At 34.8% G+C, this 26,214-nt stretch overlaps 1 protein-coding gene across 1 annotated transcript; it reads left to right on the top strand.

Moving 5' to 3' along the window:
- The first annotated feature begins 3,674 nt into the window (after positions 1–3,674).
- Positions 3,675–20,438, top strand: LOC110617992 (chloride channel protein CLC-f). The gene is made up of 9 exons (XM_043952394.1): positions 3,675–4,392; positions 5,182–5,584; positions 10,151–10,345; positions 10,801–11,255; positions 11,378–11,482; positions 13,125–13,355; positions 13,462–13,671; positions 13,973–14,205; positions 20,088–20,438. The coding sequence occupies exons 1-9, from the start codon at positions 3,979–3,981 to the stop codon at positions 20,167–20,169; spliced, it is 2,328 nt and encodes a 775-aa protein (XP_043808329.1). The 5' UTR covers positions 3,675–3,978; the 3' UTR covers positions 20,170–20,438.
- Positions 20,439–26,214: the final 5,776 nt, after the last annotated feature.

Here is a 26,214-nt window from a genome sequence, read left to right on the forward strand (position 1 = left end):
TTCAAAGACTCACCCTCACCTTACTAGATCTTTCGAAGGTCAAAGAAAAGTTTCTTTGAAGGTATGCATGTAATGAATTTTGATTTGAAAGCTACATCAAGCTGAGTAAAGTTATTGATAAAACTTGGATTAAGGTGTTGATACTATTTTTGGGCCAGACCTGTTAAAATAGACAGAAAGACTCAGCACAGGATAAATTCGTTGGCGTCTTGCAGCTACATCGTGTCCTTAAAGATAACTAGGTGGCTCGTCGAAGTCCTATCACACTTGTCTAGGCTCAGTAATTTAAACTTTGATGGAAAATTTTCTGCCAGGATTTTATCAAACAAAGGCAAGACATCTCCCAACTCGAAGACATCTTCTTGCTCCTTTTGAAACCTCTAGACCATGCATACTAGTTTCCAATCTACACTTCTTAGGGCCTCGTCCAAGGACTCTTCATCTTCTGCTTTGCCCTTTCCTTTAGAGTTCGCATGGGCCGCTTCTCCCCTAGTCTTGGGCGTTTCCTAAGAGGGCTCCTCTCTTGTCCTAGCGACTCTTTGGGAAGCCTCCTCCTAAGTCTTATATTACTTAAGGGTGGCCTACAACCTTTTAATATACTGCACTATCTGTTAGTTATTTAGAGTATTAAGATTCATCTCAGCCGACATGAGGGGAGTGTTTTGTCCACTTTCTAAAGTGGAAGAAACAATAGCTCTCTTGTTTCCAAGGGACTTGGTAACTACTCGTAAGCTGTCAGCCATTGGTAAATGAAGTGGGGTTGAGTAAAAGCGGAAAAGAAAAGTATTGAAAAGCCAGATTTTCTAAATGAGCAAGAGAACCCTTTGAATCCTAGTAATAGAACCAAATGATATTATCAAAAACTTTTCTTTGTGACATAGCAATCTATAAGAAAATAATATGAGTTGGTTGGTACCTATAGACAATTATTTTTATACTGTAAAAAAAAAGTTATTTTTCTAAGAATCTGTAATGAACCAGTCAGTGAATAAAAAATATCATTTTTGTAAGAATTTTAAAAATTGCAGCGTAACAAATATTAATGGTAAAAGATAAAAGAGATTTAGCATTTAGGCTCTGACCGGCAAGAGACGAGCTTTTGGGATCTAGATGATTAAGGGTGTAGAATATGAGCAATCGAGTTTACACGTCCGATCATATTAATTACGGTCATGTCACCGCTCAGGGTTCAATAATGTATCGCTAAAGTACCCAGTCATATTAGTGTATTAATAACTTTAAAAAATATATTAGATTTTAAATTCAAATACAAAATAATCTATTTAATTTGATGTTTTAAATATTAATAAATTTATTCATATATTTAGATTTACATTAAAATAACACCACTTAAAGAGAAAATTATTTATAATTAAAAAAGCTATGACCAAGCTCATTATTTAGAAAAAGAGAAAGGATTTTTTTTTTTCTTTTTGAAATGGAACTGAGAATAGATTATGAGACTTTTCAGATTTACTTAAATATATTTATCATAAAATTAAATCTGTGAGTGAAAAAAAAAGAGTTTAGATATATAAATAAAAAAATACATTATTCATGACCAGAAAATGGTTTATTTGTTTAGAAAGTGCTTCTTTTATTAATTTTTAAGATACTAATGGTTTATTCAATTTTTAAAATTTTTAAGAGTACTTATGTTTTAGTCAAATCGAAGTTTGATCCAATAAAGTACAAATAGATTAGAAGTTCAATCAATAAATTAAGAATTCAACAAGTAAATCATTAAAATTAGAATAAATTACACTTTAATTTTTAAATTTTAATATAATTAATAAATTAATTTTATATTTTTAAAATAAAAAATTTAAATCATTCTATAATCAGTTAGTCTAAATGAGAGGTTATTTCATTTATACTTTCGTTAGTCTAATGGGTCAAAGAAAGAATTAACATTTTAAATTTCATAAACACTTAAATACTTGCCAACGTGGATGAGATATTTTATATTACGTAAATTTACTTTTAATCTCTGAATTTTAATATAATTAACAGATTAATTTTTATATTTTAAAAATTGAATCTTTAAATCCTTTTTATTCTGTCATTCAAAACTATAATTTTTTCATACATTATAGACATTAGTTTAAAATTAGTGAGTGGTGTCAAACTTTTAAAAGACAATTTCTTCTTAAAATACTTTTTATAAAAATTTATAATCTATTTAAAAATTATTTGGTACTATTTAAAAATATTAAAATTATAAGTATTTTCTAAAAATTTTGAAATTATTAAGTACTGAAATATTTTAATGAATGCAAATTAAATAACAAAAAGTGTTAAAATTTAATTAAATATGATAATTTGAATATAAATTAATGGGAATTTTGTTATTTTTTTAAAATATTTAAATTTTAATAGATGAAAAAAAAAAATGAAATCTCACTCTTAATATTTTTAATTTAAAAAGAAACCATAAAGATATTTTTGTGCTTTAATTGTAAGTAATAAATAAAAATATTGAAATTATAAAGGATTTTTAAATGTTGAATTTTAAAAATATAGGGATTAATTTGTTAATTATACAAAAACTTAATAAATAACATGTATTTTATTCTTTTAAAAGGGTAATAAAGACATTTTTGCACTTTTAACTATAAAAAATAGATGAGAAGAGTTCTTATTTTGACAATCACAGAGTAATTTAAGTATTCGATTTTAAAAATATAAAAATTAATTTATTAATTATATTAAAATTTAAAAGCTAAATTTATCTTTAAAATTATTATTTATGCATGAGTAAATAATTACATTTGATTGTTTAAATTTAAATATAAGATTTATATGAATAATTTTAGTATGAATGGATCACGCTTCTTCCTTTTATCATTTTTTTTCTTTTTTCTCTAATAACATATAACTGTTTTATCTATTTTTCTCTAATTATCTAGTAACGTATAATCATCGTTCTGTTACAGTATCACCTATCTCTATTATACAGAACCATATATTTAGATCTATTCTCGTCAGACAGCCATTTAATTCTCCTCTGACGCTCATATTAATAAGATCGCGGCATAATTTGGTCTGCTTTTCTACTCTCTGTCGAGTTAGACTCCTTTTTGATAAGTCTGAACCTTTAATTAGCTCGGTCTGTCTTAATTACAGATTGAATGATATGTTTGTGGATCAGTTTGCAATAAATTCTAATGGATTTCAGATCTGTATCTTATTCCTGAACTCGATATCAATATTATAATTTACTGTTCATATTTTAAAAAAATATTTAGTATTACAGTTATAATAATAATAAATTGAAATTATTTAATTTTATCATCTGAAATTTAAAATTTAAAATACAAATATAAATTAATATAAATATTTAAATTTTTTATCAAATCATGAACAATTTTTCTTTAAATTAGAAAAATTACCTTTTTATTTTAAATAAAATTAATAAAGAATAAATAAATAAAATTAAGTTTTTAAATAAAATTCATAATTTCAAATGAAGAATACGTAGTTTCTGTTGAATTTAACCGTTTAACTAATTAATAGGTTGACGAAAATAAAAGGATTGTTCGATTTTGACCGAATGATGGCACATTTAAAATATTCTCATCTAAGCAAAGGTGTTTTTTTTATTTTTAATCCAATCTGAGCAAAAGGTTTAAATTAGCCTTTTTGCTGTCATAGGTCGTCCAGTCAGATATAACTGACCATCTGGCAACAAGGAGTCGGGGGAAAAATACAAATTCTTCGATTTTGATTTGGTAGGAAATGAAAATTGAGAACTACGGCAATTGGTCGTCTCTCTGGGATCCTGTGTTGCATGTAGAACCAATCACGTCGTTGTTTGGTGCTCCGTCCTCCTCCTCCTCCTCCTTCTCCGCCGGTCTCTCGCGATCTCAGTAGGAGCTTCATATCAAACAAAGTGGAAAAATAGAGAAGATTCACAGAGCCAATTGCTACATTGTGAAAGTGACGCGCAGAGCAAGAAGAATTTTGAGAGAGGGAGAGATGGGAGGAGGAGATACAGGAGAATACAGTGATGAAAATCATCTATTGAGGTCGACTAGTAACAGACATGAAAACGAAGACGGCAGCAGCGGCAAAGATTTGGAAGATAAAGGGATTACGTATACGACTATTAGTCCAAAGAAAGAAGGAAGCGGTGGTATTAAAGATCTCCTCAAACGTTTGGATCGCAGCTTGTCTGGTCGCCTCTCCGGTTTCAAGCTTATCGATAGAGATATTAGAAAAGATATCTCACAGCATCCGTATAATCATAATCGTAATCATGAGGATTTTGGCGGACGCCATGATGATGCTGATGTTCTTGGGGATGGCGCACCTCCTGAGTGGGCGATGCTTCTTATTGGTTGCCTTCTTGGCCTCGCCTCCGGTCTCTGTGTCGCTGCTTTTACTAGAGCGGTTAGTACTTTTCTTCATTTCCATATATTTTTTTTTTCTGAAATTGTATTTTTGTTATAGAATGTTAATTGATAATTATTTTGGTTGATCGGGATCTGAGACTGCAACCCAATCAATGAATTCATGGTAACACTTCAGCAGAATTTTTCCCTTTTCATGTTTTCAATGTCCAGATCAGATTGTACATCATTTGACATTAGTAGAATGTGTGATTAATAGCAGGTCCTTTAGCTTCATCCATTGCTAAGGATGTTTAGCATCAAACAAACAATTCAAATTTGTGGCCATTTTCTTTTTGTTGGGATTTGTTTACTCCTATTGAAATGTGTCCCATTTGTCCAAAGTAAGCTTCTTTCTTAACTCCTGTAGTAGCTGCGCTCCTGGTTTACTTCTTTTAATTTGTGCTTCTGTCCCCTTTTCAGTTAAATCAATCTTATATCATATAGATTGTAATTGCTATGTGCTTTTTTTACTTTGGAAATGCTGTTGATTTATGTTCGAGGGGCGAAAAAAGAAGCAATTGCTTTCCAAATGCCTGTTAATTCTGGTGTGCCGTGTGTAGACTATGCCAGCATGCATCAATGCATCGCGTTAGTGTAATTTACCTTATTTGATTTGATTTTATTCTTATCTTGTTTGATTATGCCAACTGTGGGCGTTGTATGTTTACATATCTCTCTTTTATCATCCTGCATGGATTTGCTGGTCGTTTTCCCTATCTTACATGTATTGTTCCACTTACCTTTTTCTCAAATTTCTTTTTTCTGATATTTGATACTGCTGATTTAGGTTCACTTAATACATGAATGGTCTTATGCTGGGACTCCTACTGAGGGTGCCGCATGGCTCCGTATACAGAGGTTGGCTGACACCTGGCATCGGATTCTTTTGATACCTATTTTTGGGGGAGTTCTTGTTGGGATGGCGCATGGCTTAGCGGAAGTATTGGAACAAATCAGACAGTCCAGTCCTCCCCAAACACAAGGCCTTGATTTGGTTGCTGGAGTCTTCCCCACGGTAAAGGCCTTTCAGGCTGCTGTTACTCTAGGTACTGGTTGTTCTTTGGGTCCTGAAGGCCCTAGTGTAGATATTGGAAAATCATGTGCCAACGGACTTGTATTAATGATGGAAAACAATAAAGAAAGGGAAATTGCACTTGTCGCAGCTGGTGCGGCATCTGGGATTGCTTCAGGTATGTATACTTTTCATGTTTGATTGGTCTTAGGTTATTTTCTGTCAGTGACAACTGCTACTTCAAAAGCCTTATGTTGAATTCTCTGCTTTGGTATAATATTATTTGCCCTTGTGTTCATTCATACTTTTACATGAGTCCATTTATATATTTAATATTAAGCATGAGCTGAAGTAAAAGACCTTTATTATATTCATGTTTAGGATGAATAATGGTTGAAGAATATTTGTTTTTGTTGATATATTGGTAATTAAGTTCATCAGTTGTCTTTTTATTTGGTTGCTGTAATAGTCAGTGGAAGTCCATTTATGGATGAAATCCGGAAATCTAACCAATCATGCATGAGAAATTTGAGGAAAGTTTGCTGTTCATCTATTTTAATTTATCATTTAATAGGAGGGTAGGAGTTTGTTAACCTCTAAATTATGGATTCATGGGTGTAAAGTTCTTAGATACTTTTACACCCACAATAACCTAAAATGCATTTCCCTACATCCATCCCGCCCCCATTGTACCATGATCTAGGACTAATGTCTTGGATTGGGGTACTTTTGCTTCCTGGCCTCTTGGTTTACCGTGGTAACTGGCGATCTTTATTTTGGAATTTTATGTTCAGGTATTTTATTGATGATAATAATGTCGGAAAAGAAGAAAAAGATTCACTAGCAGCTCGGAAGATAATAATAACCTTATTACAGATTGTAGAGAATATGATAATGGCTGCTAGCATCACAATTACAATGCCTTAATTAATTGTGACAATGAGGGGGAGAAATAGTAACGAAGGAGAGGAAGGAGTAGGAATGAGGATCATCAAATTTTATTTTGGTGGAAATTTGGACTCAAACTTGATTTTTCTAAGAAATGTGGAGCTTGAAGTGGATTAAAGTATTTTTAACTTTTTTATATTTTAAAAAGGGATTTACAGGGTTCTAGGTTCAGTTATAGGGCTTGTCGTTGCACTTGGTTTTTTCTAACAAAGAATCATTCTGAGTTGTTCTCTATTTTTCAAAAATTTTATACTAAAATACATAATCAATTTGATATTCTCGTTAAGATATCATGAAGTGATAATGCAAGGGAACATTTGTCTTCCTCATTTATTCACTTCTTGTCTACTTAGGAAATTACTCAACATAATTATTGTTCTCATACCTCAAAACAAGATGGGATTGCCGAGCGAAAAAATCGGCATTTGATTGAAATAGCCGTACCTTACTCCTACATCACAATGTTCCGTTGCATTTTCAGAGAGAAACTGTCCTTACTGCTTGTTACTTGATTAATCATATGCCTTCGTCTATTTTGCAACATCAAAGTCCTTATTCTGTTCTATTTCCTACCCAGAATTCTAATCAATTGTCCCTACGGATTTGGATATATATGTTTTGTTCATGATCATGCTCCTGGCAAAAACAAACTCTAAATATGCGAATTAACATTGTTAAACATAGAAGTGGTCCTAATGTTAACTCACTTGGGAAAATAAGCTTGACTTTGCTTCCCAAGTTGATAAGACTCATATTCTAAAGAAGGTAAGGAAGAGAGACTAAGAATCAGTTTTTATAACTTGTTCAGACTTGGATGTCCCCAACGACTATGAATGAGTTTAACAGAAGTAGTAGACACAAAAGCAATTGGAGGGTTGGAAGTGAAAAAATGATACAACTTGTGACTCATATCCTATTCCAATTATCTTTTCAGTACCTCAATTCTTGTACAACCATAGATTCAACAGTAAAGATGATTGAACAATTAAGATCTTTAATTAATTTGTTATTGACGATTAAGTTGTATAGACATTCAGGATTGAATAAAATAGTAGTCAAGGGAATAGAGGGAAATAGATGTATATTACCCATCCTTTTAACTTGAGTTTGTGAACAATCTAATGTGACTTTAGATGGTGTAGAAGGTGGAATAAGAGTAGAGAAAAAATTGTGATTAGCATAAATATGATCAGAAGTATTAGAGTCTAGGATCTATGAATCAATGAGTAAAAGACTTGGTTAGATAAGCAAATGAATTATCAAAATGAGCAATATTTGAAGAAGGCTGTTGCTTAGTAGTTCGGAACTGTAGATATTCTACTCTGCTTCATTTAGAGTTATTGAATCCAGTTTGGAACGTGGGTGTACTCTATTTAATTGAGCCATGTGAAATGTATTTAGGGTTACCTGTTTCTCAGACATGTTGATAGAGAGTTTAAAGAGGAAAGGAATCTGCTTCAGGGACGTGAACAGTAGTCCCAAAGTTATTGTTCGCGAAAGGTAGGTGAAGGAGAGCTGGGCCGGTGATCGGAGCAGGTGGGCTGGAGTCGCCTTTCTTTAATGAGTTTGGGGGTAGGATTGCCTGTGTGAAAAGGTCGCTGAATAAAGGTCACGCGTTGACAAATGTACCGAAGGCAAAAACAGGGTGGCCGCACTTGAAGGTGCTTGCGGCATTTTTTGTGACAGCGCTTCAAGGAGGTGCTGATTGGAGACAGGCGAGACTAGTGGTCTGAGCGGTGAGATTAGCTGACTTTCAGTAAATCTCTAAATGAAGGTGACAGATCTGCCACTCACAAATAGGTCAAGATGCTTAGCTTTGATACCATAAAATAGTGATGAAAAGAAAGAGAAAAGAAAAGATTTTGAGAGAAAGATGCTTATGATTCCCCTCAGTGTATATACTAATTACGAGAATATATAATAAAAAATAAAATAAATCAAATCTCTAATTATAGTCTAATCATATTTCAATCCTATCACATAATTTAAACACCTAATTATGCACACAGTCACTACAAATTTGGACTATTTACATAAAGTATCTCAACAGAAGCCTTATATGGTTACTGACTAGGCCATTTAATCTTCCTGCCTCTGATGATACAAAGGTAGGAGCAGTGGCTGACTTCATCTAGGACAAGGAACAAGTGTCTAGACTTATAAAGGAGAAGTTGCTGGCAGCCTGAAAAAGAATGAAACAATATGCAGACAAAAGGAGAACTGAAAGACAGTTGAGATAGGAGATTGGGAATATCTTAAACTGCAACCTTATAGCAGAGCTCTTTAGCCTTGAGAAAAAATTTTAAGCTGCCTACAAAGTGGTACGAGTCCTTTGAAGTAATAGCTAAGATAGGTTTAGTGGCTTACAAATTGAAATTGCCTCCTACAAATTCCCTACACCTTGTGTTCTCTGTCTCCTTGTTTAAGAAGAAAGTTGGAGAGCAGGCAGTGGTACTGACAGACTTGCCCACTTTCAGGGAAGACACAGTGCTGGTGCCCCAGAATTAGTCTTACAGACCAGAGTTATTGACAGGGGTAATAAGCAAGTATTCCAGGGTCTTAGTAAATGGCAAGGCTTACTTGAAGATGATGCTACTTGGGAGGAATAAGACTTCATCACTTCTCAATTTCTTGAATTTCAAACTTCTTGGGTCAAGAAGATTCTCTGGGGAGGGGTAATGTTATGTATTTTAGAAGAAGGAAGAAAGGAGTTCAGTGACGGCTGGAGTTTTGGAGGGAAAAGCTGTTATAACAGAATTAGTTAGAGAGCAGTCCCTATTCTTGTATAAATAAAGCACAACTTCTGTATGGGCATTGAAGAATAATCAATAACAGATTCTCCCCCTTTTTGCTCTCAATTCACTTCTCATCTCTTTCTTCTAATCCTTCTCATTCTCACCTTCTACTTCTTCTCTTCTCTTCTCATCTACTCTTTCTCCCTGGTTACACTAAAATTAATCATAGATCTTACACAGGTCTCCTGCAAGACTCTAATCTGCTCCTCCATGTCCGCCATTCGAGACTCCTGCAAAACTTCTCCAGATCTTGTCATTCTTGCGGTATCCACTGATCGAAATTCCAGTAATCTGCCCTTCACAACTGGCTCTGATGTCAAATTGTCAAATTCTAATGTAGATGACTGAATTTGAGGTGAGAAAGAAGAGAATTAGGGATGAGAAGAAGAGGAATGGATCGGGTTGAAAGAGAGAATAGAATAGGGGAGAGGAGAAAGAATATTAAGAGAGAGATGATCTTCATTATTGAATCTTGAGAATGCCTCTCCGATCATCATCTTTATACAATTCTACAGTAACTGCTCCTGAAAATTTGTGCTGACTTGTAACATTTCTAACTAACTCAATATTCCCTTCAAAATTATCCAACAACTAACTGTTGTTCAACTTCCTTTTCCCTCCAAAGTACCTAACGTACTCAACTTATGGATGTAACACAATAATCTCTAGTTAATACAATTGAATTCCTTTGCAATATTATTCATATTGTTTATTTTGCATAGTTATGTCTATGTGGGTGCACTATGTAAGCTACTTAAGAAAAAATGTCGCGTCCTGCTTCTTTCCATTAAATCTTCTCTACCAAGTACCAATGAATTATTTGGTAGGGTTCTTTAAACATAAATTTAGACAGCAATTGCAACTGAGTTCCTTATAGAGGTGCCTAAGTCAAGTCAAGTCAGAAATAATGATGGTTCCTGCTTTTGTTTTTCGTAAAATTTTCTTTATCAGTGAAGTGTTCAGCTTTTCTCTCTCATTCTCTTCCCTTTTTTGTCCTTCAGGTTTCAATGCAGCTGTTGCTGGTTGTTTCTTTGCTATTGAAACTGTGTTAAGGCCACGGCGTGCTGAAAATTCACCTCCATTTACAACTGCTATGATAATATTGACTTCTGTTATATCGTCAACTGTATCAAATGTCATACTTGGTACACAATCGGCCTTTACAGTGCCGCCATATGATTTAAAATCTGCTGCTGGTAATATTTTTTCACATTGCTTTTTGGTGTTGAGTCCTGGTTTTCTATGCATATATGTGTGTGTCTGATTGTTAAACTCCATAGTCCACTTGGAAATACTAGTGGTCTAATTCTTTGAGATAAACTGATTTAGTCCCCTACTTTAGCAGAGTTGTTACACGTTTTAAGGTCATTATCTATATTCCTTATTTTAGTTACTCAATATCCTTTATGGAACTGACATTCTTCTTCTTCCTCTTGTCTCTGTGTCCTCTTTGCCCTCCCCCTCCCCCACTTCATTTTGTACCTAGAGAAAAAGAGAGTCAAAGGGAAAAAATTGTGATATCTTCTTGTAAAGGCCTTGCAGCAAACTTTGGAAGATGACTACATGAGTGAATTTATAATGTCAATGCATTTGCTGTCTTCTTGTGTTTCTTTTGTTCTCCTTTTTTCATATATTTTCCCTTGTTTTGCAGAATTACCTTTGTACCTGATCTTGGGCATGCTATGTGGAGTTGTAAGTGTGGCCTTTACTCGCTTGGTCTCTTGGTTCACAAAGTCATTTGAGTATGTCAAGGAAAGATTTGCCGTTCCTGCTGTTGTTTGTCCTGCTTTAGGTGGTTTTGGTGCTGGGATAATTGCTCTCAAGTATCCTGGGACACTGTACTGGGGTTTCACAAACGTTGAAGAAATTTTGCATACTGGGAAGAGTGCTTCAGCTCCAGGAATCTGGTTGCTGACCCAACTAGCAGTAGCCAAAGTTGTGGCTACATCCCTGTGCAAGGGTTCAGGTCTTGTAGGTGGTCTTTATGCACCGAGTTTGATGATTGGTGCTGCTATCGGTGCTGTATTTGGGGGTTCAGCTGCTGAAGTAATCAATTCAGCCCTTCCTGAAAATGCTGCTGTTGGTCATCCACAGGCATATGCATTGGTAAGGTGTTCTGTCTTATTATAATAACTTCCTAAGATAGGACTATTGATATTCATCTCTCACTCTTTGATATTTTTTTTTTTTTGAGTTGATTTAAATCATACAAAAATCTTTTGATGTAGGTTGGAATGGCTGCTACTTTAGCTTCAGTTTGTTCAGTGCCACTGACATCCGTTCTCCTTCTGTTTGAGTTGACGAAAGACTACAGGATAATCCTTCCCCTCATGGTATTTTTTTTTTCTTTCACAAATTTCTCAACATTTTCTCATAAGTAGAGGCAGTCTAGATTTACCAAAATCAGGTCAAGGAATTATGCAGATACTTCTGCTTCTTAGAATGAATTGTCCAATTGCCAGACGAGACTGGCAACCTTCCGCACATCAGTCAGACAAAGCCTGTTGTTCGTCACAAGCAGCACACTTTGTTATTATAAAGAAAAAATTAGCAAGTGTCCTTGACGTACCTTCTTATTTTTTTAAAATATTAATAATATTAAAATATATTATTATAATATAATTAAATATATTTTATAGTATATAATAAATTATATTTTTATTATAATATATATTTTTATAATATAATATAATAAACAGTAAATATATTTTTATAATAATATAAAATAAAAAATGAAAGAAAATTATACCTCCCTGTCCCAACGTTCAAAAATAAAGTTCTGCATGCGTATCATATATATGAAAAGCCACAAAATTTGTGGACCCAATTTAAGTTACAACCATAAATTTTTTAATTTTAGGTTTGTATATTGTGCACAGTACGATTAGGGTACTTGCAATTTATTGTAATTTTTTTAAATATTAATAATATTTAATGTTATATTATAAAAAATATATTTAATTTTTCTAAATTCTTTATTTTTTATTTTTATTATTATAAAATTATAATAAAATATTTTTAATTATATATAATACAAAAGTAAAGTTAATTATATTGTGATAATATATTTTAATACTATTAATTTTTTTATTAAAAAAATCTTAATATTTTTCTAATAACAAAGCCTGTCGCATGTCTTTGTCTGCCTGCCGCCCGTTTGTCAGTCTCATCTAGCGTTTTTAAAATTTTCTTTTGCATGTCGTCTGGCAGAGATTTCTGCCAGACGCAACGCAAGTTTTTGTTTGGCAGATAATATAGACCTTTTTTTTTTTTTTTTCAAAAAAGCTTTGTGCTTGTTTGACAGGCGGCGCAACCTGTCGCTTGTTAGAAAATCCCTCCGTTGCTGATATGACAACTTTCTCCCCTATCTCTCAAATAATTTCTTCTGCCCCTCCCTCAAATAATTTTTTTTTAACACTTTCTATTAAAAACCCCGAAACGAGGTGCTTTGATGCTGTTCAATCCATGTATTCCATGTCAATATACTCTGCTCCGAAAAAAAAAGGTCGTCACTTTTGCTAGTCTAGTCTTAAAGTTTTCCTAATCATCTTCACCTTGGCCACTAAAAAGATCGTGTTTTTACAAAATTGCATGGTGAAACTTTTTGTAATAAGCCTGGACTGTGCAATAAAGAGGGCCATATATCATGGGAGCATTATAGAGATGACGTGCCTTGCCTTTTTTTTTTTTTTGGGGGGGGGGGGGGGTGCTTGATCAGAAAGAAACCTTACTTATTTTCTTTCACATTTTGCCATTTGTAAAATGATAAATTTATATATATTTTTTAAATGGTTTATTTTATGACAAGGTTTCGTTGCCATTGTCAGATATGCCCTTTTAATTCTCGCGGTTCTTCTAAACGTCATGTATTTTACATCGAGCAGGCTTTGTGTAATGTGTAACATTTTATGACTCAGAATCTGAAAATTTGAGCTATTTTGATATTAATTTGTCTCCTGTTGAAATCGTGAGTAGGGGGCTGTTGGATTAGCAATATGGGTTCCTACTGTGGCCAACCAGGCAAAAGAGTCTGAAACATCTGATACCCGTGTTTTGACAAGGGGTTATTCTTCTCGTTCAAACTCTGAAGACATAAATGAAGTTTGGAGAAGAATTGAAGGTGGAGATGATCTAGAACTTTCCATCATGGGAGTTACTTCTGATTATGATGCAACCATTGAAGATCTGGTTTTGGAAGATCTGAAGGTTTGAATGATGCCTGACTTATCACTAATTATCCATTTTTTTTCATCTGTATTTCACTTGCCCTTTTGAGATGTAACCTGAGAAAAATGTCCGTGTTTAATGCCAGGTTTCCAGGGCCATGTCAAAGAATTATGTAAAGGTGTCACTTGGCACAACTCTGAAAGAAGCTGTAGAGTGTATGCATAACAGCAAGCAGAATTGTGTGCTTGTGGTTAATGATGAGGATTTATTGGAAGGCATACTAACATATGGTGATATTAAGCGGCTGTCTGTTAAGTCTGATGAGGCCTTCATAGTTGATTCAACAGTTACAGATGTAAGGAAGGAGCTTATATTTCATGGTTCATTACTTGAATGATACTGTTGCTTTATGACTGAACATGATGTTACCGGTTACTGTTATTTTCAACTCTCTTTCTCTCCCAGCCTCCCTCCTTTCATCTGTGTCCGTGTGCATCTCCCTCCGCACACTTGGAACCAATTATGGGCATAGGTGTTTGCCCATCCACTCTGTTTAATTGTGAACCAAAGCCATATACATTGAGTTTTATCTTGCTCCAAACTTATTTTTTGCACTCATAAATATTATACAAGGTGTTTATCATTGTTTAATACAGGTAAATATGTGTCTTGTTTCCTCTGTGTGTACTCGAGGGATAAGCTACAGAGGCCAAAGTCGTGGGCTTTTAACCTGCTATCCAGACACCAATTTGTCAATTGCAAATGAGCTAATGGAGGCAAAAGGGATCGAGCAATTGCCTGTGGTTAAGCAATGTAGAGGCTCCTTGAAGGAAAGGAAGCGAAAAATTGTTGCTATTCTTCATTATGATTCACTTCGGAGCTGCCTCAGGTTCATATTGATTTTTGTTTTAAAGTAGTTAATTTAACTTTTATTTTCTTAATTAATTCCTGTTTCCTGATTTCAAATCTAGAACTTGTGAGTTTGACTTTAACCTTATTTTTCTTCTTATGAAGTCTAACTATTGGTATTAGGGGCATTTTCTTTTGGGGTGGGGTGAGGTGGGGTGGGTTTGGGGAGGGGAGGTGTTAGTTAATAGCTTTTTGACGCCCAATAGGGTCAATCTAGTTGGTAAAGGAAAACATTATTAATATTAAAATAACACATTTAAATATTAAATAATTTTTAAAAAAATATAAAAACAATAATTTTGATATATAATATAATATTATTAGACAATAAGTTATTATTTTAATTATTAAGAATTATATTTAATTTTAACTGTTAAAATTTAAATATAATTCTTAATAATTAAAATAATAACATATTATCTAATAATAATATATTATTAAATAATACGTTATTCCTTTAATTATTAATTAATTCATATTTAAATTTTATAGTTGATTTTGTAAAGCAATCGTATCCAACAGCTAGATGAAGTTTTTTAGGTTGCTTTCGATGTACCACTATTAGGACCACTAGATGAACTTAAAAGAATTATCACATCCTCATATGTGGTTACGTCTGTGTGAATAAATATAGATATAAGAATAATTATTAAAAATTAATTATTTTGATAAAATAGAAATTAATTGAATGTTTTTTTTAAATTATAGGATAATAAAATAATTATAAAATTAATAAAATAAATAATTAAAAAATCTTATATATTGGAAAGTGATGAAAAAAGCTTTTATTTTCATCGAGTATCAATCATAGAGCTATAGTTTATATGCATACAAAAATTATTTTTCTGTTTTACATTAAATTTCAAGGTGCTATTAGATTAATTTTTCTATTATATTCATTGCTTTATATACCTCTATTTATGCTAAAAACCTTTAAATTAATGTCTTAATATTATAAATAATACTAATAGGAAATGTAGATCCTTCTAATGGTTTATCTCCTAAAACTAAAAATGTGTGTATAAATTTTTTGAAAAATGCAATTCATGTAGAAATAGCAGTAAGTTAACATTCCGGAAGCAAGTTTTATAATTATCACTTAGGATATTTCTAGCACCCACATAACAATGAACGACAATTAACAAATAAAAAAGTTAATGGGTCTTAACAATAGTTACCAATTATTGGCTAAAAATAACAGCCATAGTTATCAAAGGCACGCCCGAGGCATAGCAGGTGCCTTGTGCCTGTGGAATTCAAAGGTGAGTTTGCTAGAGAGATATACCCAAGTTTTCCTAGGTGAACCAAGGTTTTGGCGCATCTTAGGAAGGTCAGTGCAATAAAGGAGGTGGAAGAAAAACTAGGAGCTGTCTGCCACTTGCTGTGACAGCACGAATGTGCTTTGCTCCTTCTGCCCGTGCTGTGTCTCAATTTATGAAATTTACATTTGGATGCATCGTGGAAAAAATCATCATTATTTGTGCTTTGTGCAAGGCTTTAGGATCCCTTGATTTCTTAGTGCTTCTTGTGCCTTTGATAACTATGCTAATAGGCAAGTGGTGAATATCTTGATATGTTAGACCACCTGCACATCCTCAAAAAATACGCTGTTGTAAATGCTATATTGTTCCTAAATTCTCTAATCAAATCCAAAATAAGTATGGATATTTAGCTTTGCTTGGTAGCTATTAGCACAATTATTACTGGCACAAGGCGCAACAAGTGGCTATGGAGTTTAGGCATAAGGCTTAGTCGTGCGTCCAAGTGACAAAGCACAAAAAATTGAAATTGTTATGAATAATTCAATAGTTGGCTTATAGAGTCTAAGTGCTAGGCCTAGGTGCATGCTTGAGTGACATGAGGCTAAAAAAAGGTTATAAAAAGTTCAATAAAATTTGGTTTTCATAACATATTTTAAGATAATTACTTAAACCTCTAGGAAAAAAAAAATTGAATTCACTTCAGACTCTTTTTGGAAGAAATGAGGATGTCAACTCGGAAATCATACAGTGGCATCTACAGTTAGTACACCCATCCTTCTTTGTTCTAAAGAAACTTTATCCTGATTTATTTTTCAAAACTTAATGCGGTTCTTTAGTTTGTGGTACTTATGAGTATACTAAGCATACAATAACCACTTATCGCTTAACAAAAGGAATTTGATCTATTTTGTGACCGTCCATTCTGATGTTTGAAGACCTACTCAAACGGTCTCACTATCTAGTAATCGTTGGTTTGTTACTTTTATTGATTGTTGCACTCGCATGACTTAGATTTATTTGATAAAGGCAAAAAGTGATGTGATTTCTTGCTTTCAATCTTTTCATAAGATGATTTGTACTCAATTTGATGCTAAGATAAAAGTTTTGAGAACTGATAATGGTACAGAGCGTATGGATGGTCGTTTCTGCGTATTTAGAGTCTAATGGGATACTGTATCAAACTAGTTGTCTTTATACTAGTGTCCAAAACGGTATTGCTGAAAGAAAAAATAGACACCTATTGGAAGTAGCCCGATCTTTCCTTTTCACCATGAACCTTCCAAAAACCTATTGGGTAGATGCAGTCTTAGCCGCAGCTTATCTTATTAATAGAATGTCTCTTAAAGCTCTTACCTTTAAAAGCTCTTACCTTTAAAAGCTCTTTAGAGGTACTACAAGAGAAAAATGCTTATACTGTTTCACCTTTAAATGCACGTGTTTTGTTCATACTAAAACAGGTGAGAAGGTCGATCCGAGGGCTATTAAATGTGTGTTTGTTGGGTGCTCTCCCACACAGAAGGGTTACAAGTGTTACACCCTCCATCTAGAAAATACTTTGTTAGTATGAGTGTTACGTTTAGAGAAACTGAACTTTCCTTTAGTACTACTCCATCACCTCTTCAGGGGAGGATAATGAGAGAGAAGAGATGATTCCTATTCCTATAACTCTAGAACATTTTACTCTAAAGGAGACTACTATACAGGAGGAGACTATTGGTGATCAGGAGACTATTATATAGGGGAAGACTATTGGTGATCAAATTGGACATTTTGATAAATCAGATTTAAAAAGATACTCAAGAAGAAACAGAACAGAAGCAAAAAAAGCCATTGTACAGCCTAGTCAGTGTCATGAATCTTCCTCTTTTCCATCTGGTAAGTCATCCCTAAATCTTGAGCCCTTTGATGATCTAAAATAAATCAATTGTTCAAAGAAAATGAGTTAGATCTTGCACAAAGCACTCTATTTATAACTTTCTCTCTTATGATTCTTTGTCTCCATCCTATAGAGTCTTTGCCTTGTCTATTTCCTCTGTGTCTGTTCCACAGGATTGATTGAAGAGATGAAAGCACTGGCAAAAAATGAGACCTAGGAGCTTGTCACTCTCCCATCTGAAAAGAAACTTTAGGAGCTTGTCACTCTCCCATCTGAAAAGAAACTTGTTGGTTGCAAATGGGTGTTCACTGTGAAACACATAGCGGATGGATCAATTGAAAGATTCAAGGCTAGACTAGTGACCAAGGGATACACTCAAACCTATAGAGTGGATTACGAGGAGACTTTTACTCTTGTTTCCAAAATGAACTCAATCAGAGCATTGCTATCTTGTACTATCAACCTTGACTAGGATCTACAACAATTTGATATGAAAAATACATTCCTCCATGAAGATTAGGAGGAGGAAGTATATATGGAAATTCCTCCTGGATTTGCTGATGAAAAAATATAAGGAAAGGTGTGCAGGCTAAAGAAGGCTTTGTATGAGTTGAAGCAGTCACCCAGAGCTTGGTTTGATCGATTCAGTAGAGTTATGATTTTCTTTGGCTATCAACAGAGCAACGACCATACCTTATTATTAGACATCACAAGGGTAAAATTATCCTTTTTATAGTCTATGTTGATGATATAGTAATGACAGGGGATGACACTGAAGAGATGACTCGACTGAAAAAACTTTTGGTTCAGGAGTTTAAAATTAAAAATCTAAGAAAACTGCAATATTTCCTGGGAATCAAGATTGCCAGGTCAAAGAAGAGAATCTTTATTTTTCAGAGAAAATATATTCTGAATCTTTTAGAAGAAACCGGTATATTAGGTTGCAAACCAGCATAAACTCCCATTGAGAGCAATCACAAGCTACAAGCAGGGATTGCTGAATCAGTGGATATGAGCGTATATTAGTGGATATAGGCAGACTGATTTATCTTTCACATACTCAACCAGACATAGCATATGTAGTCAGCTTAGTCGGTCAGTTTATGCATGATCCTCGTGAGTCTCACATGCAAGCTGTTTTTCGCATTTTTTGATACTTGAAGTCTGCTCCTGGAAAAGGTCTCTTATTCTCTGAACATGGTCATCTTCGCATACATTCATTCATAGACGCAGATTGGGCTGGATCCTTTGATGATAGAAGGTCGACTAGTGGGTATTGTACACTTATCGGAGGAAACTTTGTCACTTGGAAAAGCAAAAAGCAAAGTGTTGTTGCTCAATCAAGTGCTGAGGTAGAATATAGAGGGACGGCGCAAGGTATTTATGAACTCCTATGGTTGTAGAGATTGTTGAAGGAATTGAAACTATTGGAGAGGGACAAACTCTTTTTATACTATGACAATAAAGTTGTCATCAGTATAGCTCACAATCCGGTTCAAAATGACCGAATGAAGCACACAAAAATTGATCTGACACTTCATTAAAGAGAAGTTAATAAATGGTGTCTTGAGGTTAGATTATGTGATTTCCGATCAACAGCTAGCTGATGTGTTTACATCATTTCTTGGTTTGCAAGTTGGACATGTGTGATATCTATGCATCAACTGAGAGAGAGTATTGACCAACATAGAAAGTTTCTAATTAGGAGGATTCAAATCTTTGGGATTCTATTTAGACTTGATTTAAGAGATTTTATTTCTATCATGAATATTTCTAATTTAGGTTAATTTTTTATATATAAATACTCAAATCTTGTAAAGAAGAACTGAGAAGGAGAAAGAAATAGGAGAGAACATCTGTTTGGTTTAATAAAACTCATATATATCACTATATATGTGTCATCCCCTTTTTATAACAACTCTAACTAACATTTGAATTCCCCGAGACTCACACCCATCTCATTTTTTATTTCCCTCCAAAACTCTTCTCTCTCTAGACAGTGACCTTTGGAATTGAATGGGAAGTCTTTTGGAAGTAAGAGACCGTTTAAAATGCATCTTTGGGTTGCCTTCCGATGCAAACATGCCTCTGGGCATGCAAATCCTCAATCTACATGCCTTTGCGAATCCTTTGTTCTTCCTTCAATGTGCAACACACCCTTGGGTATGCCAGGCCTAGTGTTAAACGCCCTTGGGCGTGTATGGCGCAGACTGATGCATGAGGCTTTTTTTTGGACTTCCTAATGCCTGCACACACTATTGTGTGCTTCGGTTTCTTGGGGTGCCTTTTCCATACCTGGAGAACACATTGTGCTCCTTTTGCTCTCTAAGGCGCTTGGCCTGTGCTTGGTGTGCCTTGCGCCTTAGGCTTGCGTTTCACAACTGTGCTATAACTTTTTTCTTTATAAACTTAAATTTTGGTTTCTTTAAATTTTCTTCAATTTTTCTGTAGGCATGTAATTAAGTACAAACAAACACAAAAAGGTCAATAGACAGGGAAATATACCTGTTGGGTGGATAGACTGACACAAGTAGGAATAAGTTGATTTTATAATTGTTTGCGTCTTTGTTTACAAGGCATCCTTAAGTTATGCATGATCTACAGATTTACTTGCAATATATTGGCCATATTCTTCCTTTCCATTTATAACTTTGATTTCTGAATTATTCTGCAATTTTACAAAGCTTTTATGCTAGGTTGAGAATTACTGTTTGGTCTCTGCAGAGAGGAGATAAACCTTAGGAAGGCCCTCTATCAGCATAAAAAAGAGAGCCGTTACAACAGGCTAATTGATAGCGGCCATTAATTGTCAACCTTGTCAAATTTCAAGTTCCTTTTGGCGGAGGTTCAAGGGAAAGTATGGTCTGGATGACGGGTATGTACATGTTTTATTTTGAGGATTCATAAAATATATGATGATGGCTTTGGATATTGTTGAGATTAGTTATAGCAAATTGCAATTTGTATATGTAATTTTTCAAGTTACATTTCGATTGTAGTAGTAAAAAATAAGAAAAGGAAAATAAAAATCTGTTGATAGTTAATAAAAATTTTGCCTTTTTTTCTTTTTTTTTTTTAATTTGTATTCTTGAGAAACTTGGGATTTTTCAATATATTTTACATTTGGTGGGACATGTTGGTTTGTATATTGATGTGAAACTGGTCCTAGAGCTTAATGGCCAAAATAAAGGTAAAATTGGCAGTAATTTCTTATGTCTTTTCTATAATTTAAAATATAATTTAAATGTTTTAATTTTAATAAAATATTAATATAATTATTTAATTAAATTAATAATTTTTAAATATATAATTCTTATATTTAAGGAGTGGTATTTTTCCAAAGCCAATATTCTCTCCCTCTTTCCCACGTTTATATATAAAGTTGATGTATGTACTAAAATGATGATCAATATTGTTTGTTATTAATATTTTAATTAATTTTTTTAATCATTTTTATATGAATTTTTTATTTTAAAAATTAAAATTTTATCTATTTTTAGTGTATAAATAATACACATAAGGGAATATGAAAATTTTGTATATTTATCATATTAAATAAAATAAATATTAAATTGTTATTGTATTAAAGATCAAATATTCATTTTAACTAATTTATATTATAGTAACTTAGGTGACTATCACTAAAAAAAATTTGCAAAATTGGCTATTTCTGACGAAAATTGAAAAGTTTTAAATATTTTTATTATGATAATAAATGCTACATTAGTAAATAATATTATTAATAAATAAAATAATATTATTAAAAATTGAATTTATTTCTCTATTTTTAATATTCAACACTAAAATGTCATTATTTCAGTTGCTAAAATTTGATTATGTAAAAAATATCATTTGAAAAATGTATTAAAAATACTCTTAAAATTTTAAAAAGTCCACTATTTAATTTTTTTATTAATTTTATTCATTAAGTATTATAATAAAAATTTAAAATATAATAAAGAGAAATTAATTAGTAAATTTTTTAATAATTTAATGACTAATTAATAAATTTTTTAAAATTATAAGAATTAAATAGAAAAATACTTAACGATAAAATCAACGAAAAAATTAATTAGTAAATTTTTTAAGATATCAATAATATTTTAATATATTTTCAATATTAAAACATATTTTTTAAAATCAAAAAATTAAATAATAAATTTTCCTATATTTAAAGATTAAATAATAATTTTTTCATTATTAATAAAAGTATTTTTAAAATTATATTTATTTTTTTTCTTTGATCATATATAAATCATTCACTTAATAAAAAATATTTACGAAGATATTTTAAATTTTGATAAAATTAAATTTTAAAAATGAAAATACTGAATTTTATAAATAAAATAATAAATTCATTAATTATCCATATTTTAAAATTTAAAAAATAATTTTTTTTCCATTAAATTTATTTCCCTCGTTCCTCACCTGTTTTGGATATCTTGATTTCCTTTTATTTTTATTGTAAATTCTCAAACATAATTTTAGTAAATGAAAGTAAAGATAAGGATTATTGAGTTACGTTCATTTCTTCATCAACCCCATCATCATGATAGGGGAAAGTATCGTACAAATAGTAGGAAATTAAGAGGAAGAGAGGGAGATTAAAAAATATTTTTTTAATTGACTAATTAAAATAATTTTAGTTTATTATTTATTTATTGCAAAATTTACATAATTATTAAATAGAATAGATAGATGTATTGTCACATCATCAAGGTGATACCCCTTTAATTGTTATTTTATATTTGGATAAAATTTAGATAAAATTATTAAAATACATAAATATATGATTTTTTAATATAAATTATCATTTACATGTTAAATGAGATTTATATTTAATAATAAAAAAAATATAAAAATTACCATGATACTGATGATCACCGGGTTTCTTCACCCCGGTCTGGGGCCAGACCCATGACAATAGCACATCACCTGGAGACCCTCATGCCTCCCACGCAAACCAGGTCCAGTCCGTTCAAGTCTTGAGACCGGGCTCCATCTGAATTTCCCAACCAGGCCGTCCCAGCCTTCATAGCCCTCAAGCAGATCCCCTCTGGGCCCCGCTTTAATCTTATCTTCCGGCCCAGTTCGAAACCAGGAAGGGGATCAACCCATCTGTCTTGTGGGTCCATCCACACGCGCGCCCAGGGAGAATCAGAGGCCGTTACGCATGGGGCAGGGATATGATATTCTCGTACGTCCGAATCAACATGGCAGGGACAAGTGGCCCAATGATAGACAGTTTGTTATACGTCACTAGCAGACAAAAGAAAACAGATAAAAGGAGGATTGCCTTTCTCGAGACCTAAGTTTTTTCTAAGTTAACGGAACCCTTGTAAAACCTTATTTTTCTGGATCTCAGATCATCAATTGGCGCCGTCTGTGGGAACCGAAGGAGATCTTTTCATCGCTGGAGTTCAACTCTTACAATACCCACTGAGATCCACGATGACTAACCACAATGAAAACAACACCATTAACACTCCCAATGACCTGAACGCTGTCCAAGAGGGGTAGCAGTTCTCTTTCTCCAATCCTACAACTCCAAACAACCAACCACCCATCCCCTTCAACCCCTCACCGAACCCGGCAGAGAACATGTCTGGAGCTGTCTTATCCAACCAGGACCTCCAAGCCATGGCCCTCCAGTTACAAAACACCGCCCACTGGCTGGGGCAGATGTTGCAACAGAGGGGCCTTAGCACCCCTGCGAATGTGTTGCCAGTAGTAGAAGAACCCTAGACCAATGAACCTCAACCTACCTTCAATCACCCTCAAGCCGTCAGCCGAGAAACTGGAGAAAGGGGGCGAAGAATCTGGGGAGAAGAAGAACCGGAGGCCCGAGTTCATGGAAGGAGGGTGAGGGAGCTGATAGAGAATGATGAGGCCGGTAGTTACTCTGCCGGAACAACAGGAAGAACAAGGAGCGAGGCATGGGAGGAGGAATGTCGCTTGGAGAAAAGGCCCATACAGGAAGAAGAGAGCGTAGATCAAAAGCTGCAGAAGATGAGAGAGCAGCTTTTGGCCGAGTTAGGGGAGAAGGACCCCAGCCAAACTCTTCTGCCTACCTCTTCGCCCTTCTCGAAGTGGGTGCAGCAGGAGATCGTCCCTAAAAAATTTATGATGCCGCCTATGGCCGCATATGACGGAGTTGGGAACTCCTGAGAGCATGTTTTGAACTACAAAACTTTCATGGAACTGCAGACTTTATCAGATGCCTTGATGTGCAAGGTATTCCCAACGACGCTCTCGGGGCCAGCACAGGCATGGTTTAACAGCCTTGAGACCGGAAGCATCAGAAGCTTTGGAGATCTAGCCACTCGCTTCATCAGCCGGTTCATTGCCGGGGTGCCTGTAGATAGAAAGACGAGTTATCTGGAGACAATCAGGCAGAGAAGGGATAATCACTCAGGGAATACGTTGCCTGTTTCAATACGGAGGCCTTGCAGATTCCCGAGCTAGATGAGGGTAGAGCAGTGGAGGCAATGCAGAAAGGGACGACCTCGCTGGAGTTCTTCGGTTCGTTGAGCAGGAAGCCTCCCACCTCGCTAGCGGAGCTAATGAAGAGGGCGAAAAAGTATATAAGGAAGGATGATGCCTTGGTGACGAGCAGGTTTGCCAAGAGAGCGGTAGATAAGGGGAAAGCCCCAGAGGAAAGGAGGCCGGAAAAGCAGGAGAAGAAGAAAAGCAGAAGGCCTGAGTCCTACAGACAGCCCTGGGAGCGAAGGGACCAAAGACCCCTCCCTCCTAGGGTCCCAGAGCAAAAATCGCTCCCTCAGTGGATTCCAGAGAACCTGACCCCGCTCAACGCCTCCAGAGCCGAGGTGCTCATGGCAGTACAGGACAAGGAGTTCCTTCAATGGCCTTGAGAAACCTGGAAGCTACAGGAAAAAGAGCGGCGGTAGGCAAGTTGGCACCGATCTGGGAGGGCCCATTCAGAATAGCAAAAGTGATCAAACCAGGGGTATATCGAATCGAGGATATGCAGGGAAACCCTGAGCCTCACGCCTGGAATATCCAGCACCTAAAGAGGTACTTCCCTTAAAATATTTGTAAAGAAAATTCTTGTACTCTGAAAACACGAATGAATGGAATAACATCACTGTTTGACAAAGCAATGATATCTCTATTACTGTGAGTATTAACTCACTCTGAAAAAGAAAAGAACAGATCCCTGAAGACCTCAGTGAGGTAGGTGACCGGACCCCCAAAGTGCCCTCGCCACCACAAAACCGGCTGAGATGACGAAGCGACAGTAGGGCCAATGAGTCTGAATCCCATGCAAGACTAAAGAGCTTGAAAGCGGCAGTAAAGCTGCAGAGTCTGAATCTTACAGAAGACCTCAAGGAGGTACAAGACCAGGATCCCCAAGATCTCCTGGTACAAAATGGCCGGAGAGATCCCCAAGATCTCCCGGAGCAAAAAGGGCTGGAGAGATCCCCAAGATCTCCCGGAGCAAAACCGGCCGGTGAGACCCCCAAGATCTCCCGGAGCAAAAACGGCCGGTGAGATCCCCAAGATCTCCCGAAGCAAAAACGGCCGGCGAAGATCCTCAAGATCTCCCGGAGCAAAACTAGACCCCGACCTCCCAAAGGAGCTCGGGTCCTAAGAGAAAGGGACTCAAATCTCACACGACAGCCAAAGGAGATAAAGCGTCGTGCCGACCTCACGAAGGTACTGAGGTAGAGATAAAAGGTCTAAATCTGAACTCGGATTACAGGCTAGTAAGACACCGACCCCAAAAAATTAACTGATGACACTAAACCAGCTCGACTAGCCTAAAGAAAGATCTAAACAGCAAAGGACCCAGTCGGGGCATACCCGAGAACTGAATCATCAGATGAAAGACGACAAGAGGCCAAAAGTGCCGACCTGAAAAAACGAACTCAGAAAACCAGGCAAAAGAAAGCTGAGCTCAGAAAGCCCAAAAACAAACTGAAGAGAACACACCTCATATAAGCTAAGAAGAAGTCCAATGGCGTAAGCAGATAAGGCCTCAGCCTCAAATCTTGTCATAAAAATAGGAAGGCCAGCCCTGTTCACCACATTGAAAGGTACATAATTTTTCTTATCATTGTGATATGAAGGCTCTACGCCCGAGCTTGCATCTTAATCGACTTTTAGGAATTTAACTCATGATGAAAATCTGATATGTTTAAGTCATGCGGGAGATTAATTAAACATTTTTCTCTTAAGGTGAATCCAGCTCGGAAAGAGCCTGTAGATAAGAATACCCTTGTGAAATTGGAAAGTTTTTAAGTCAGAAGCCAAGTCTTTGGCTAAGTTTTCAGCCCTGATTAGCTTAAAAGCAAGCAGTAAGGGACTGTGTGCTCAATCCCTTATAAATTATGGGGAATAGCTTCAATGTTTTATTCTTAACAAATTGAACAAGTTATGCTTGTAACAGTATAGATAGCTTGATAGAGTAGGAAAAATAGATAAAGGCAAAAAGAATTTAAACATAAACACAAGACAGAAAATAACTCAGATATGAACATGAAGTAAGAGACAGAAATAAATTTCCATTAAAAGAAACGTATATTACAACCTATTCTAATCACCCACACGGGATGGAGGGAAAACCGTCCTTAAAGGACTTACATGCCTAGGGGCACTATCATCTACACTGTCATTTACACTATCTGTATTTACATTATTCACATTGCTGTTCATGGGAGGCCCAGCATCCTCCTGCTTAGATCCCCTAGTACCCACAAAAGGTACGATCTCCTGCCCCTGAGGCCCAGCATCCTTATTCCCCAGCTCGGGTTCTACCTTAGAAGACTCAGCTGCAGTGCGAGAAGTTCCTTTGGGCAGAGGTCTATCGTCCTCCCCGTAAAGCACCTCC

This window comes from Manihot esculenta, chromosome 1 (assembly GCF_001659605.2).
Source record: "Manihot esculenta cultivar AM560-2 chromosome 1, M.esculenta_v8, whole genome shotgun sequence".
Lineage (NCBI taxonomy): Eukaryota > Viridiplantae > Streptophyta > Magnoliopsida > Malpighiales > Euphorbiaceae > Manihot > Manihot esculenta.

What these genes read in the sequence shown, in the direction of transcription:
- LOC110617992 (XM_043952394.1), top strand. Translation starts at nt 3,979, where the DNA reads ATGGGAGGAGGAGATACAGGAGAATACAGTGATGAAAATCATCTATTG. An exon ending in GGCATCTGGGATTGCTTCAG is followed by an intron (nt 5,585 to 10,150) that starts GTATGTATACTT and finishes TTTGTCCTTCAG; the next exon opens with GTTTCAATGCAGCTGTTGCT. An exon ending in TGATTTAAAATCTGCTGCTG is followed by an intron (nt 10,346 to 10,800) that starts GTAATATTTTTT and finishes CTTGTTTTGCAG; the next exon opens with AATTACCTTTGTACCTGATC.